Consider the following 16155-nt stretch of genomic DNA (forward strand, 5'->3'; position numbering starts at 1 on the left):
GCAATTTACAGTCCGCCTATTGGACCTGATGAAGTATATTCACAAGCATATTGGAGTGCTGTCCTTGCGGCGATTCTCTACTTCATTTTGGCTTTTCTCCTCATGATCAATATGCTAGGCTATTTCCTGGGCAGGTACCCGCAGCATTTTGTCCTAACGAATGATCAACGCACTTTAATTTTACAGATGACAGCGTTGGTAGTATGGCTCCTTGTTGGAGCGGCAATATTCCAGCGCATACTAGGCATCTCCTTCGCCGACGCATTGTATTTCTGCGACATCACTGTGCTCACCTTAGGGTTTGGCGATGTGACCGCTTCTACGGCCGTGGGTAGGGGTATCATATGGCCCTATGCGACGATTGGCATCATCATGCTCGGTTTGGTAGTTGGGAGTATCCATCAGTTCGCCCGCGAGGTCCACTACGATAATGTGATCAGAAAACATATCGAGCATAAAAGACAGTCTACATTCAACCGATCCGTCACACTCGCTGATATGGAAGACCCTCGTGTTAAAGCTAAGATGATATACCACTCCAAAAAAACCGACCAATCGCAAACACAATCCACGCCTTCGGGAATAATCACTGGCCCCCAGTGATTGTTATGAGAGAAGAAAAGGACCGGTTCGACGCCATGCGAGCAATTCAGTACGATACAATGCGATTCCGCCGATGGAACGACTTATTCATCAGTATTGTTGTCTTCGGAATAGTATGGAGCTGCGGAGCAGTCGTCTTCTGGAAGCTAGAGGACATCACCTACTTCGAGGGACTCTACTTCTGCTTCTGCTCCCTCCTTACAATAGGGTATGGTGATTTCACTCCTCAATCAAATGCAGGACGGCCCTTCTTCGTCATGTGGTCGCTTATTGCCATCCCGACCATGACCATGCTCATTTCTCAAATGAGTGACACAGTCGTGGCTGGTTTCAAAACCTCCACTGAGACGTTTGCCAATTACTTCGTCATGCCGCAGGCCAGCACATACAAAGAGTTCTTAGGTCGCGTGCCGTTTTTGATGCAATACATACAACGGCACGAAGAGAAGAAGCGACTCAGTCATGGATTTGAAGTCGGGACAGACATAGACGACACCGTTGATCCAGAAGACGAACCTTCTCAACTAATCAAGGCAAAGCAAAAGCCCTCTTCGGACCGACCAAAACGCACAATCGAAGAACTTGCCAAAGACTCAAACCCCTCACCATACGAACTAGCCCAACAACTTGCCTTCGCTATCCGAAGCGCCACACAAGATTCACGCGGCGGGAAGCGAAAGCGATATAGTTACGAAGAGTGGGTAGAATTCACCCGTCTAATCCAATTCACTGACCCAAAATTCACACCAAATAATCCCGATAATAATGATGCGGGCTTATCGATCGATAAGGATGAGTACGGTGTTCTGAACTGGGATTGGATCGGTGAGAATAGTCCTTTGCTGGCCCAGCAGACGGAGCCCGAATGGGTTCTTGATCGGCTTTGCGAGAGTTTGATTCGATTTGTGTCGACACTGGAACAGGGTCGAGCTGCGGCCGAAGGCGAGGAACCGACTTTACGAAAAGAACAGGATTTGGGTATTGAAGAATTTTAATTTTAGAAATTTATGAGAAATGATATACGGATGCACCCTGATGATTTATATATCCAGGTACTCTAAATGTAGGAGGTTGAAGACTTGTTTCTTCCTTAAAAGTTGAACCTCTGAAAACTGCCATAATAGGTTTAGTAACAACTATCAAACACTCGAAGTTATTCAGTGTAGCCTAATGACGTTGATATATCATTGCCGATTCTTACCTAATTTAGACTCATTCTGTCAGCCACTGCACTTGACCTCACCTTCAACTTTCACTTCAGCTTAACATAATCCAAAGATTTTGTTTATAGCTACAGACCGTGATTGACAGCCCTTCTCTTCTCTTTCCTACACTTTCACACTTTCTTCATCTCATTGTCAAGCTACCCGCTTCAACATATTTAAAATATGACATCCAACATCCCTGAAATACTACTCCTCTGCATGGAAGTGGAGTACATAACAGCAATAAACAACGCTCTCGACAAAATATGGCCAACAAATGGCACGAAAATCAAAATAACGACGATAAACGAACGTCTAAATAGTCTTCCGCCAAATACAAAGTATGACCTGGTAGTCTCACCCGCCAACAGCTACGGCCGTCTAGATGGCGCATTTGATGGTGCAATCTCCAGATTCTTTTGTCCAAAGTATGATTATCACGCTCTCACGCGTGTAGTGCAACTGGAGCTATACGAGAAATGGCGCGGGTTCGCCCCGCCAGGAACATGTACACTGGTTCAGTTCCCCGAAAACCTGAAAGCCAACGCGGTTGACTGTCGCTGGGTAGCTATTTGTCCGACCATGCATGATCCGGGTGATGTACGCTGGGACCGTGAAATCGTGTATGAGTGTGTGTGGAGCCTGATGTGTGCCGTTGAGGGACATAATCGTCATTCGGGCCAGAATCGGATTCAAAAAGTTCTTATGCCGCCGATGGCTGTTGGTATTGGGAAGGTTAGCAAGGAGCGGTGGGCTGAGCAGACTGTGTTGGCCCTGAAGCATTTTATCGACTCGGTTGAGAATCCAGCCAAATGGAAGAGTCTGGAATGGGCGCAGGCTGAACATTATGCTAATGATGTTGCTGATACTTGGCACTGCTAGACCCAATCAACTATCTTAAAGATTAACTATTCACTCACTACTTTACTGAGCCAGAGTCCTCAGATACAGCGTAAGTACTCCATCTATCTTTTTCATTATAACTACACTTCTATACTTGAAGTAGAACTTCGAAAGTGAAAGCTTAGTTATCCGAAGCAAAAGAATGATTATTTGCTGGAAGTCTGTTCATATATCGCAATTTTCGACATTTTCGACTTGACCGTCCCTATTTCTCTATAACCCGCCTGCTTCCCTGCGTTTTATCACTCAATGCTAGATTAGGAGGACTCTTTCATCAACCGCCAGAATAAAATGATGAGTTGGCCCTGGAATTTTTGTCCTTGGTCTTGTTGCGAGTTCGATGCAATTGGGCTTGACCAAGACCCAAGGGCTCCTTGAGACTCGCTAGATCTGTTCAGGGCTTTGATAGCAGTCAGTTGAGCTCTCGTCAACGAGACATTTTATTGCCATTTCGGACCTAATATGTTCTCAGTCAGGAGATAAGGGATGGGAGACATTGAACTTTGAGTCGATAGATGGTTGTTTTTATGAAAGATTGACTGGATCTTGACTGCTAAGTGTACATCGGGGAAAATGATAGCACTTGATGAGACCTATCAAGTGGACAAGCTCATCTGAGGGTGCTAAGATGGCCTTAGGAAAGAGGCTGTAGATTCCTGCATATCCATTGGAGCAGTCCTAGAGACGACCTGCTGTCATCTTAAGATCTCTACTCCGTAGCTATGGAGTATACAACCATGAAACTACCATGGATTAGTTTAGTCTTGACAAGGCAATTTAATATATGACTATATCCATGCTGCCCATGTGCTCAGGTAATGTACTTCATGTTAACATTGAAATTCCAAATGCTTATAATAGACTAACCTCAAATTAAAACCTATACAAATGCCAATCCTGGTCCTGCCAATCAGTCAACTTCCCAGGACATAGATAGATATAGTCCCAGTAACATAAATCATATAAATCTCAAACACCCACATCATTACTGCTATGTGCCCTCAAAAAGCTCATTACTGGGTTGAATCGGAATACAGCTGCTCATAGACTGTTCCGTGGCAAAGCCAATCCACTTGACGTATTTTCTCAAGTTCGTCTACCAACTGGCCCACTTCACTGACGAATTCTGGCATACCTGCCCCAGCCAGACTCTGACTCGCTGTTGTCGTGGCTCGTACTCGCTCCGAGGCGCTAGATGCGCTCAGTCGAGATAGGACGTGACTCCGCAATCGTGAGAGGATCAGTCGAGCTACGGGGTCCGAGAAACTCGGAGCTGGTGCACCTGTAGACTCGCTTGATCTTTCGGAACAATTATCTCCAACGTATAAAGCACTATGAGACGTAGCTGCAGTGCTGGCTGTTGCAACAGGATCCAATACTCGTTTGACTGTGACATTAAGTTGAGCACTGGCACTGGGTGGCATGGGATGTGTGGATTCTAAGATGGACTGCACACGATCTGCTCGAATCTCGTTGAAATCCAGAGAGAGAATTCGATCAGCCTCTGGCTTCCATTGAGATCGTGCATCCCGCTTCAGCAAATTCTTTGCCGTCAGTAATATGGATGCTGTCGCCACTATCTGGAAGGCTCGGGCGTGTAAGCGCTCCAATCGTTGATGATCTAGTGCCAAGGTTTCTGGGATCAAATCCTCAGATACTGTGGCATTGCTGAACACCAGGTCTATCAGACCGTGGGCATACACCCGTGCTGCTGGGGGACGAGGCTCTCCATGAATATTCTCAGGGTCTCGTTTCTTCATCTCATCAACAATAATCTGTCGGTGAGTTCGCCAAAATCTTCGAGTTTTTCCTAAACTGATAGATCCATCGTTAAGACCTCGATCGAATGTCCGCTGTTCGTACCCGGGCGCTTCTTGTATTAGCTGCGGTGCTGCAACCTGAATCATGAAATTCGTGTGATCCAGTGAGAGCAGGTCAATGATACCCATCAGTCTTGCCAGTCGGTCAATGGCATCGCCAGATACATCCCCAGAAAATGCCATGACGACACGGTCACGATATGGAGCACACAGTCGAGGCAAAATATTGTTCATAAAGTCGAAGAAGTTCTCATATGAGAATATGCCGGCTCTGCACTGACTCTCCACCAGTTTGGGGTCCAGGACTTCGCTAATAAGTACGTGAAGTGAGTTACCGGGGCGAAGGGAGCGCAGAAGACGATCTTGGATCACAGTGGCCATCGCAACAGTCCAAGCTGTGCCCTGTCCCGCTTCAACATCTTGCCTCATCTGTTCACACATATGCTCCATGACTTGTCTTCGAGGTTCTGTATATGACGACTCTTCGATTTTGAATTCCTTGTTGAGAAGGAGCTCATGTACCAAGACCCGATTCTCAGGGAGCGCAGTGAGAATTTTGGTGAATCGTTCATGCGGAGAAGCCCGTTGCTTATCCAGTTCTTGAAAGACTGCAGCATCAACGTTGTTGAACGACTCGCTGATGGGAGTTGTGACGCTCTCCGTCAGTGCATCATTTGACGCTGGCGCCACTTCAGCCGAACGCGGGATAACTTGCTTGGAAGAGCGCTTCTTCTCTCTCTTGGCCTTTTGAAGAGAAGATCGCACCATCTGCATAGCGCGGTCAGATCCTGCGAGCCGCTTGAGCCGAGCCAGGAGAAGGATTTGATTCTGGCGTATACCCTGTCGATAGTCTTCGGCAACCCCGCCAGCTACATCACCTTTGACTGTCTGCCAAATCATTTCCAACTCCACAAATTGTGCAAGCATGATCTCGATCAATACCGTCGAATCGTGAGATTTCCATGCGTGGAACGCCGAAAAAAACACATTGTAAGATTCAATTAAAGTCTGAAGATCAGTCGTGATCACAGTTGGTGAGCAGCAACCGGATAAAAGCAATGCAGTGACCTGGTCAAAGGCCCCTAAGAGCTCACGCGCTTTTGAAATCAGATCCTGTTCCTGTTCACCGTCGCCGGTCATGACCTCAGTCGAATGAGTGACGATGAGGTAGCTGCTGAGGAATGTGCGCACCGCACCTCGTTCACCCATGGCCCCGCCTTCCAGATCTTGCAAGCCGCAAAGCCGAAGAACCTTTGCCATGGTATTGAGCACTTCCTCGTTAGCAACAAGATCTCCAACATCCTCAAAAGACATCGTGCGCGCTCTTTCAATCGACAGATTCAAAGTCTGGAACTCGTGCATGATATTCTGTGCATGATGAGTTCTCCATACGCGTTGAATTTTTCTAGCGGCCTCGTCATGTGTGAGAGACTTGGTGACCTCTCGAGTCATCTTCTTTTCCACTGTGAGTGGCACGCTGCTGGTGCGTTGGCGCCGTTGGGCTTGCTGGTAGAGTGCCCGACGCTTCTCGGCTTCGGCGAACTTTTCTGCCATTTCCAGTCGCAGACGAGCGTGCTCGGCGGCCTGTTTCTCTCTCTGGTCCTCGGCCTTCTTCTTGGCTCGTTTGACTTGGTCTTCACACTTGGCCGTGATATCCGCTAAAAGGCGCTCTCGGGCTTGCTGAGCCGCAAGAGCTCGCGCTTCAATCTGCAGGTTTCTGGTTGCCGCTTTCGCCAAAGCAGCACGAAGCCTCACTTTCTCGGCGTGAAGCGCACGATCAGCCAGCCTAGCCTTGCGGCTTTCGATTATGGAAGTGCGTCGGAGGTGCTGAGCAATATGGTCCGCACTTGGTGCGCCATGGGATGAAGCGTTTGAATGGTGGGAATGTAGGGAGGAAATCGAGCTTCGTCGAGATGAGGCAGCAGAGGAGCGGCGCACCTTATTGTGGGAGAAACGAGCTGCGATGTGTGGCGGAAGAGTCAGCGGCGGTGCCGGCTCAGATATCATTTCCACGTCAGGCTCGGTAGTAGCAGAGCCAGGGGAGAGAGGTGAGAGGGGGTTTGGTCCTGCATCGGGGAGTCGTATCTCGATATCGGAGTTACGACGCATCATCCTCCAAGTTGAGTACTGCGTACGGAATACAGAGTCCAGGAGAGAGGAACTGTGGGGCAGGGCTTAACTGATAAGATAGTTTAGACGAAAGACCGTGGCGTTGTTATACGACTCAACACGGTATCTTCATATAATGTCACACGTTCTCAGTCAGATTGCGGTGACGGCCAAAATAAGGAAGAAGAGTATAGTAATCTGCGGAGTAGAGGAATCCAAGAATGACTGAACATACTCTCTCTAAGGCTGGGAATACGGAGAGATCCGTGCTTTGTTTCAGTTCCCAGGAAGTAAGATTTAGTAGTTCATATTAGGGATAAGGAGAAACTAAAAAATAGATTGATCACGCAAAAAGAAAGAATCAAGAGTCAATCTAGTCAAAACAAGGTAGGCTGACCAAGATGGAATCTGATCGCCGCAAGCAGAAGATGTCAACGCTTAGCTAAGCAGTACTCCTTCTTGTTAACTAATATTTAAATATTTATTTATTTGATAGATTTATTAAGGCCGTTTAGTACATATTTATTACATATTTTTCCTTCGGTGTATTTGGTGAAGACTGCCCATATGAATTATGATAGGTCCCCGTATGCTTCAGCTCTATAGAAACTTATCAGCTTCATAGCTAGTATGATCTAGATCTATGGAATTTTCAGGAACTATTGCATATAAGAGTATGGGGGACTTGTATGATCAATCAAGTTCTATGAGCTAGGTGATAGTGTAAATGGCACTTGATAAAGCAAACTTGTCATGACTTGGTGGATCAGACCGGTTCTTTCGCATGAGCTCCAAGTCGAAGCTCTAACGGCTGTATGCCGTTGAGGAAATTTGTATGAGCCCCCATACTTGCTCCTGGCTAAAATCTTTGAAACCTTTGTGGTTATGTAAGAGTACCCCGAAATTCCGGTAGCGCAGTTCCAATTTCAATGAGCTGTTCTTTTTTTCTATTGGAAGATAGAATAAAATTAAGATGTTCCAACGAGATCATGTGTGACCGAAAATGTCCATGTATTCTGCTTCATCCCCTTCTTCTTCGGCCTCCGACCCAGAAGAACCTGAGGATTGAGTGCCTTCTTCTTCCTCCTCTTCAATATCTGAAGCCGCCTCATCTAATGCTGCCTCGCCTGCGAGAAAGCCATATCGGTCCCGAAGCTTCTTGCTTAGGTAGTTCAAAGCACCATATTCGACCTCATTTTCGTTACCACCGAAAAATGGTAACGACGAAGACTTCCCAGATACACGATCAGGGGGAAGACCAAAGTAATTGCTGACCACTGGTGAAACTGCACGGCCATGAGTCATATTGTAAGATACGAATCGTCCGGCTGAGCCAGTTGGTATCGGAACTCCAAGTGTTGATTGCGAGCCTGGGCTGGTGCTTAGATGTAGTGCTGCCGAAGACGTGGTTTCTTCTGTGAAAGAGGATGATCGCTGTCGGGAATGATCAAGGACTCCTTCTTCCTCTAGCACTCCTGATTCATCTCCCTGTACCAGTCTGATCTGAGCTGTGTTGTAGGACTCGCACCTGATTCTATTAACACTCTGTTCATCTTCGTATCAAGACATCGCTAGTACTCACAAATCACATTTCAAGCCTAACCAGTGATACTTGACAGCTGACTTTGCACCACAGTCATTACAGTAAATTATGGCTTTGGTGTCTTTGAATTCACCGGGCATAGGTTGGCTTTCGATAGTGCGATCTAGGTTTCTAAATGTCGATTCCATGTTGGTGATGGTTTTACTGCATATGGGACAGCGGAAGGAAGTTTTCGAGTGCTCTGAAAGACACTTGTGATGAATGCTATGGCCACATCGCATTACAACAACTGTTTCCGGAGAAGTGAACATGTACTCTCCACATATAGGGCAGTCGCACTGAGTAGATCTTTCGATACACCGATGAGTGTCCTCGATTGAGATAGGCAAACAGACACAACATGTCTAAAAATAATTCTCAGTATCATGGTCAAGATATGAGTAAATATCACGCGTAAGAAATGTAAACTTACCTTGCAATGGAAGAAGTCCTTCCCAAGTCCCTGTCCAATCCGACAAATACCGCAGTCGTTGCAATGGTATATACTCTTATTGCTATCATTATCCCAGAGCTTGCAAATGTCACAGTAATACTGGGCACTTTGTCGGCCACATTGATTGCAATCCTGAGCAGCAGGCTGGGGATATCCACATAACATACATAGCATATGTTCAGTGTCTCGGCGAATCAGAGGATGATCCTCGACTGCATCATGACAGAAGCGACATGTGTGCCACTTCTTGCAAGTATAACACTGAAGTTTAACGTTTCGCATGTAGTGTTCACAACCTAGGGATGTCTCCTCTAACTCTTCCGTATCAGGATCTTCATCTCGAGCCTCGACCACCGGGGAGTCAGGCTCTACCACTGGAACATATGTAGGTTGCTGGTCTTCGGGTGTGACCGAAAGCAGACTCTCATTTTGTAGGGTGGATAATGATAATGTGGGGCTGGTCGGGCTTGGGTCTAAAATCTTTTGTGCTTCAGGAGCATGATGGAAGACCGGAGGACTTGACGGAGGAGATTTAGCGGTCAAAGAATGAAGCGATGCAGGTCTGAAGGAGTTGTAGCTCTCTGTCATCAAATCGTGGATCATCCGTGCTTTCTCATTGCTGCTGAGATCAAGGTCCCGAATAGCGTGTATTTTCCGTCTGAGCCACCCCATTCCATCGTCTGCTGGCAGCGAAATTTGCCCAAGCTCATCCATGCGGAAAGAATGAGCTTGTATTTCAGCAGACTCCCTGTTCCCTAAGCCTGAATGTGGTGGTTCGTCCCGAGGTATCGTTGACTCGCCATTTGGGGTTCCTGAATCCTGATTACTCGGCATATCCATCTCTTTTGTTAATCGTGTGGGAAGTGGAATACCAGTACACAGCACTGCATTTCCGCCGTTTCAAATTCAATCCAACAAGAGAACCTGAGGATAGATGGTGAAGATCAACTTTGTTTGTAGATGGGACTCCACCTCGGGATATGGCTGGGGGTTGTGAAAGTTCACTAGAATCCAAAGTCAGAGAGGATGTTTGAATGAAGATATTAATATGTTCATAGATATCTAGATATTATAATATTGCAAGAACTTCCACATACAAAACGGTCAAAGAAAGCAAAAGGGGAAAGTGAGGCGGTGTTACCGTGTGACGTCGACCTGCTGAATCATCAATCGTGGGGACAATTTATTAACTACGAGAACTACTATCATCTTATCCTGTACTCCACACGGATAAGTATACGGAGTAATACTGCGTATAGCCTATTTGGTTAGAACTTACTACTCATACTGGGTTATTGCACTTTGGGAAATATTTAGATTGAAATTTACACTGTGAGTCACCTCAATTTCAATTTTGGTAATTTACACCTCCATCTCCATAATGCGCACAACAAATTCAATTCGTTATTCATATCTCCCATTTCCTGGACAGATGACGGTCACAATTAGATGCTTGAAGTTCAAAGACATGTCGTCTGACTTCTCCAGTCTATGTACTAGTACATATACCGAAATAAAATAGTGGAGACAAGTCGAAGTATGACACTCAACAGTTCGACTTCCAGGTCCACCGAGAAGAGCACCCATATTGTCACCTTATTTAGTACTCCGGATGCTAGATTCATGCCCAAGGGAAAGTACTAGTGCCTAACGAAGGATTTGCGGTGTAGCGAATAGGATCAACATTCTCACATCCAATTTCGTTGGTCCTCACTTCAGGCAGGTTCCTATGCTCTCATTCAGTCGTTCCAATGTCAGGTAATAGTGTTCATACGCATTTTTGCGTAGTCTATCCTCGGCATTTGCAAGACCTAACACCTTTAATCTGTGACCAAGTCAGAGACTCCACTTCCACATTTGCATCCGCATCCGGGTGGTGTGATGGACCTACACGCGAGACTCTTTGGCAATATTGGGCATCGCCCAGTATTTTATAAGCAAAAGATTCCTCAAAATCTTGTGTTCATAACCTGTGTATTCGGTGGCCCGTTCAAGAAATCGAATCGTGTTGAAGACTCTCGAAGAATCAAACTCTTCACGCGGACAGGAGCGAAAGGAATCACGTAAGGACGATCGTAAGACATGTCGGGCTGGAGTGGCGTACCGGATAGCTTTCAACCCTTGTCGATAAAGCTGACGGTATGCATGAACCACTTCTTGTTGGGCCATGGATGAATGCATTGTGTAATTTGTAATGAAACATAAAGAGCGGAGAGAAATAAGAATTCGGGTGCCTCAGGCAACACTAGCCCAAATTGGGCCGCAACAAGCTCATCATCACCCTTATCTACGAATCTATAATTCACTTCGTTGTTTTCTCTTCTCCACCTTCCACCTTCCCATCATCAATCTGTCCTTCAAGCTTTTCTCTCACTTTTGAACCTCGTCCAACTTGGATCGTATCGTATCTTTTACATCCCATTCCGTGAGACTGAAAACGCGACTTTTACAATTACTCACGCGATTCCCCCCACCACCTCCCCCACCCCAATCCAACCCCACACACTTAACATGTACTTTGGAACTCTTTAAAATTCTGACGCCAAAGCGACAGCCACAATGGCTCGCCTACGTCGGGCCGTTCCCAAACGCAAACACAAGGTCATCCATGAGCGAGTGTCGCAGCAGAAGAAGACACTTCGAACAGTGTTGACATCCGATTTGATTTCTCCACGCGACTACACTTTGATACCGGCGGGAAATCCAAAGCTGACGACGGCTTGCAAGGAGATGTGTCGACAAAGCGGTTCTCCAGTCTATGTAGTTACGGTAAGAAAGAAAATCGCCTTAACACTCCCTCTAAACTCGAATTTTCTACAGAAACCGGCTGATCATCTCCGGCGAAGTCAGACCTCTCGAAATGCACAAAAATACCTACTTTCTGAGCATGTTAATCGCATCGGCTACCATTTCCCTACCACAGTGGTTGTAGCATCCTGTGAAAAACTTGGTATTACTCTTCGAAGTATAAACCAGGCAATTGAACATGCTTTTCTCCCTAATGATCATTTTTGTGATCCCATGGAAAAGTTTCTGTCACAAGATGAAATCAACGAGAAGGCGAGGAATGCCATCAAGGACTTATTCCCAGTCATTCCAGATTCAGACCTACTTGAAGTTATTAAACAGTCCTTTCAGAAAGTATCGTATTCACTTACCGCGAAATTTGACAATTAAGTATACCTAACATGATTCTAGGGAGGAGATAAAGTCGGCGCCAACTCAACTTTATCTTGGGGTCGCAGAGCATCAATGGCCGTATTAGCCCATATTCGCCACAAATACACTGCCTATGACAGTATTCTCCGAGAGAGCAACAAGCGCTCAGGGCGAAACCGTGGGAACTATCACGGTGCGAGGAGTCAAATTGAGCCACTCTGTGTGGATAAGCTCATTTTGTGGCGTGGGCCTGATGAAAATGGCCTACCAGAACTGGAGGACGTGTTTCGTGAAATAATTGTCATATCGGATGATGAAGATGAATTCGAGGAAGACGAAGAGGCTGATTCACAGGATAGCCAAGTTGTTTACATTTCCAGCAACACAGTGGTCCACAACAATCCGTTTACCGAGACATCTTCTAGCAAGACGCCTGCCAATGCTAACAAAAACTTCAAACGAAAACACGATTCCGACGGCCACTTCAAAGAATGGGTTGATTTTCAGAGAAGCCGGCCCGGGCACAAAGAATGGTTTGTTCGTGGAAGAAGAAGTGAGCTTGAGAAAGAATATTCGGAAAACATGGATGCCGTCTCTCCTATGGCAAGCCATACTCCCGAAGCTTTTGGAACGTCCACATCACATTTTGACTCTTCGACTGCGAAAGACCACCAGGTTGACGAAAATCCCGTCGGTATCCAGTTTGGATACGTTCCGTTGGATGGCAAGGGACCAATTTCTGGATATGCGCGAGTTCAAGTCCCATCGGAACTAACCAGGCAGAAACCAGCAGATAGTAACGGGTCAACTGACCACCCTCACTCAACAGCGAATGCTGTTTCCCGCAACTTTTCTCAATGGGACATGGGAATCTCCGTCAGGCCAGCTGACAGAATTGACAGTAATATGCCTGTCTTCGTGAATGGATATGATGACCTACAGCAGCAAGATGGGGAACGAGTTGCCAGTCAAGTTACTAGACCCTCCCAAGGCTCTGGATATTACACATGGGATAGAACAGCAGTTCCTGGAGTAGATCTTAGCTCCGACATGGACCACATGCCAGGCGGGCAATTCCCTATTGCAGTGGAGTATGTTGTGTATCCTCGCCCGGGCATTCCAGCCTGGCAAGTCCCTGGTTATATTTCAGCGGACCGCGAATCTCCCTTGGCTACTCATTACGCTAATGAGGAACGTGTGACTCTTGCCAGTCACGCCACAAGATCCCCACATGGGTCTAGATATGACACATGGGATAGAACAGCAGGTCCTGGAGTCGATATGAGCTCCGGCATGAACCACATGCCCGGCGGGCAATTCCCTATTGCAGTGGAATATGTTATGTATCCTCGTCCGGGCATTCCAGCCCGACAAGTCCCTGGCCAGATCACAGTAGACCGCGAAGCTCCCTTAACTACCCATTACGCCGATGGATACGTCCGACCTGTTGAGATTATTCCCCCCGGAGCTCGCATTGATCCACGTCGTAACCCTTTGAATGACCGTTGGTTTGAGTCCCTTGAGCCTCCGCGTATTCGACGACGCATGTGAGGTTGAGCAACACTCAAGCATGGTTTTTATTGGTGTATTTTGTTTTTTAGTGTATGATTGGGAGTTCTTTTGGTTTTCCTTTTTTGGTAAAGATACCCCTATTGTTGTATTTCTAGCACGATTATCCTCCACGGAGTTGATATTCCATATTCTGATTCATTTTTTCCATATACTTTAAACGTCATCATCACCTGAGTAACAACTTTAATGGAAGCTTGTTCCTTTCAACCAATACATCGTTATGCCTTTACACCCACCGAGCATGGAAGTGAGAAATAAATATGGTTCATCGGTAGACCAAGCCGAGCTAAACCCACAGACATATACTCCCCATATACGTGATTGGCAAAGACATCGGGAGTAAACACCTAGAGAAGTTGGCAGTGGTGGAGAATTGTCTTGAATTCATCCTCCAGCGACATATCCTAATTCAAGGGCGAGATGTAATGGATACCCTTTTAAATAGGATGCAAAATATGTATATGTTTGTACAAAATCGGGTCACCACATACACTCTTTTACTATTTCTTGAACCCTAGCTTTCTAGGCCTGTATCTTAAAAGACCAGATTATGTATTATACAAATTCAATCTTTGTTTAATACCTGTTATCGCAAGATAGAGGCTAGTCCTCCCCTATTCATATTTAGAACATCCTCCTTCACTTCACGAATAGATCGGGAGATTTCTCGTTCCCAAGGTAAAACCGATGAGGTTACTACAGGCCAATCTCTAAGACGTGGATCCTTTTGCTGATCTAATGTAGTCCTCAGCGAAAAGCTTCAGTTGCTGAGGAGTTGGATCAGGCTCATAGGAGTCAAAAAGCTTGAATTACTGAGCACCCCTTCCTTCTGCACCCGATATGTCAAGTGCTACTTATCGATTGGACAAATTTCGGCCTTGGATCCTTACCCAAGAGAAAGCGCAGCTTTCGGGGAATCTTTTCAACACCTGTCGTTACCCAAGTCCTGTTTCAATCTCTACCACACCATCTCGCTTCATTTCTAGGGCTCCTCTTCCGGAGCACGGACTCGGCCCAGCTTATTGAGGGACAGTCTTTGGTGAGACTCCTTACTTCTCACTGCCTGCCCTTGGCGTTTTACTCAGGAAAGTTGCTCAAACTCTAGGAGGCGGTCAGGTTTAGGCTAAGAAAAAGCATGCCTGGCGTTTAATTCAACGTGATTCTATTAAATAAAGCGTGAATAATGTGTCTATAATCAAAAATTCCTCGTTTTTGTTGAAACCTATAAAGGACGAATGGTAGATTGCGTAAGACTGGTTGAAGATAGAAGAAGCTATCTAGTTATCAAGATGCTAATATCCCTCGGGAGGTGTTACCCCAAGAAGTTGCTCTAAGGACTGTTTCTTCAAATATTCCTCATAGCTCGGCGTCACAACTTTGTGCTTCAGCTGCTCTGGCTCAATAATCCCATCAACGCCCGCTGTGTACCCAAACTCGGAAACGTAAGCAGGCCCATTCAAGATCTCGAAAGGCAAGTGAGTCATCTCATACATAGCCTGAAGTGTCACTTGGACAAACTTGGCCTTTCGCCCCGTAATTTTAGACCAGAGTGCGATTAGCTCTGTCGCAGTGAGATAGCTATCAGTGTCATATGCCAACAGCTTTTTACCGGGTTCCTCATGCACGATCAGTGCTTCCACGAATAGCCCGGTGTTCACAGCATCAATGATGGGCATCCGCATTGTCTCAGCACTAGGTATTACCATGGCGTACTCCCCAGTCTCTGGGTTAGCCTTTGGGTACAGGAAGGCATTAGAGGCATAAGCACCCATGTATATTATGGATGTTTTCTTGGCCAGACCATCCGCATGGGTTGATTCGACATAATCGACGACGTCGGCCTTGCTCTCCCAATGATAGCAACCGCTGTACTTCCCGCCACTACCTTTGTCCATGGACCCAAAGCCCGAATACACAAAGCGCTGGAGCGTGGGGACGCGAGCCGCGGCCTCAACGGCATTCTTGGAGTTCCGCATCTCGCTGTTGTAGGCGGCCTTACCGTCCTTAGTCTTCCGGTAAACTTCCCAGAAGTTAGTGTTCATGAAGATAGCATGAACACCATCAAAGGCTGGCTCTAGCGAGGTGGGATCTGCTAGGTCAATCTGCACAATCTCAGCGCCCAGGACTTTAAGAGATTGAGCATTCTCGGACCCGGGAGACCGTGTCAGGGCGCGGACGTGCCAGCCAGGAAGGCCCAGGAAGGTCTTGACGACTGAGGAACCCTGAATGCCCGTGGCCCCGACAACGGCAATAGTTCTGGTGGGAGTGCTCATATTTGTGGTTGTTATGACTCTCTGGGGGTGATTTTCCAAGATTGAGATATGTTTGCTTTAGCCTTAAGTTATTCACATAAGGACTGAACGTTATTTATAGTGGAAATATCGCGAGACCAGCGTCTCTCTCCCCCTATACACCTTATACAGCATGATCCTTCGTTTGCAACTGGCTTACGCTTCGCAATTTTTGGAAATAGTGGCAGGAGGATTAGGACTGAAATTCAATTTGATTGGCTGGCAGGGAGTAAGCCGAAAAGCGGGTGAGTAAGCCAAAAGTGGGTAACTACATTTCATGACCTCATCCGTCCAATAACTCGTTACTATTCCCTCTGAAGGCTCAATATAATTATTAATAGCATGTCACAAGCTACAAAATCGCGACCAACGGTAGGCAGTTACGAACAAAGGCCTATAGCTGTCGATAAACCTAAACGGGTCATAACTCTAGCGCGCAAAGAACAGAATCGAGCAG

At 46.4% G+C, this 16155-nt stretch overlaps 7 protein-coding genes across 7 annotated transcripts; 3 read left to right on the top strand and 4 right to left on the bottom strand.

Annotated features, from left to right (window-relative positions):
* Positions 1 to 186: 186 nt before the first annotated feature.
* Positions 187 to 1598, top strand: N7495_001824 (potassium channel family protein; the record flags this gene model as incomplete). The annotated part of the gene is made up of 2 exons (XM_057204494.1): positions 187 to 511; positions 601 to 1598. 2 exons carry the CDS (start codon positions 187 to 189, stop codon positions 1596 to 1598), a joined length of 1323 nt encoding a protein of 440 aa, XP_057068567.1.
* Positions 1599 to 1991: 393 nt separating this feature from the next.
* N7495_001825 (uncharacterized protein) lies at positions 1992 to 2690 on the top strand (the record flags this gene model as incomplete). The annotated part of the gene is made up of 1 exon (XM_057204495.1): positions 1992 to 2690. The coding sequence occupies one exon, from the start codon at positions 1992 to 1994 to the stop codon at positions 2688 to 2690; it is 699 nt and encodes a 232-aa protein (XP_057068568.1).
* A 1034-nt stretch (positions 2691 to 3724) lies between these two features.
* On the bottom strand, positions 3725 to 6643 carry N7495_001826 (IQ calmodulin-binding motif domain protein; the record flags this gene model as incomplete). The annotated part of the gene is made up of 1 exon (XM_057204496.1): positions 3725 to 6643. The coding sequence occupies one exon, from the start codon at positions 6641 to 6643 to the stop codon at positions 3725 to 3727; it is 2919 nt and encodes a 972-aa protein (XP_057068569.1).
* A 984-nt stretch (positions 6644 to 7627) lies between these two features.
* On the bottom strand, positions 7628 to 9558 carry N7495_001827 (RING finger and CHY zinc finger domain-containing protein; the record flags this gene model as incomplete). The annotated part of the gene is made up of 3 exons (XM_057204497.1): positions 7628 to 8168; positions 8223 to 8587; positions 8656 to 9558. The coding sequence occupies 3 exons, from the start codon at positions 9556 to 9558 to the stop codon at positions 7628 to 7630; spliced, it is 1809 nt and encodes a 602-aa protein (XP_057068570.1).
* An 828-nt stretch (positions 9559 to 10386) lies between these two features.
* N7495_001828 (uncharacterized protein) lies at positions 10387 to 10857 on the bottom strand (the record flags this gene model as incomplete). The annotated part of the gene is made up of 2 exons (XM_057204498.1): positions 10387 to 10501; positions 10568 to 10857. The coding sequence occupies 2 exons, from the start codon at positions 10855 to 10857 to the stop codon at positions 10387 to 10389; spliced, it is 405 nt and encodes a 134-aa protein (XP_057068571.1).
* Positions 10858 to 11235: 378 nt separating this feature from the next.
* N7495_001829 (DUF2293 domain-containing protein) lies at positions 11236 to 13386 on the top strand (the record flags this gene model as incomplete). The annotated part of the gene is made up of 3 exons (XM_057204499.1): positions 11236 to 11445; positions 11497 to 11817; positions 11875 to 13386. 3 exons carry the CDS (start codon positions 11236 to 11238, stop codon positions 13384 to 13386), a joined length of 2043 nt encoding a protein of 680 aa, XP_057068572.1.
* A 1313-nt stretch (positions 13387 to 14699) lies between these two features.
* Positions 14700 to 15680, bottom strand: N7495_001830 (uncharacterized protein; the record flags this gene model as incomplete). The annotated part of the gene is made up of 1 exon (XM_057204500.1): positions 14700 to 15680. The coding sequence occupies one exon, from the start codon at positions 15678 to 15680 to the stop codon at positions 14700 to 14702; it is 981 nt and encodes a 326-aa protein (XP_057068573.1).
* Between the last annotated feature and the right edge of the window lie 475 nt (positions 15681 to 16155).

The sequence above is a fragment of the Penicillium taxi genome (assembly GCF_028828555.1).
Source record: "Penicillium taxi strain IBT 34144 chromosome Unknown utg000001l_segment0_segment0, whole genome shotgun sequence".
In the NCBI taxonomy this organism is placed as follows: Eukaryota; Fungi; Ascomycota; class Eurotiomycetes; order Eurotiales; family Aspergillaceae; genus Penicillium; species Penicillium taxi.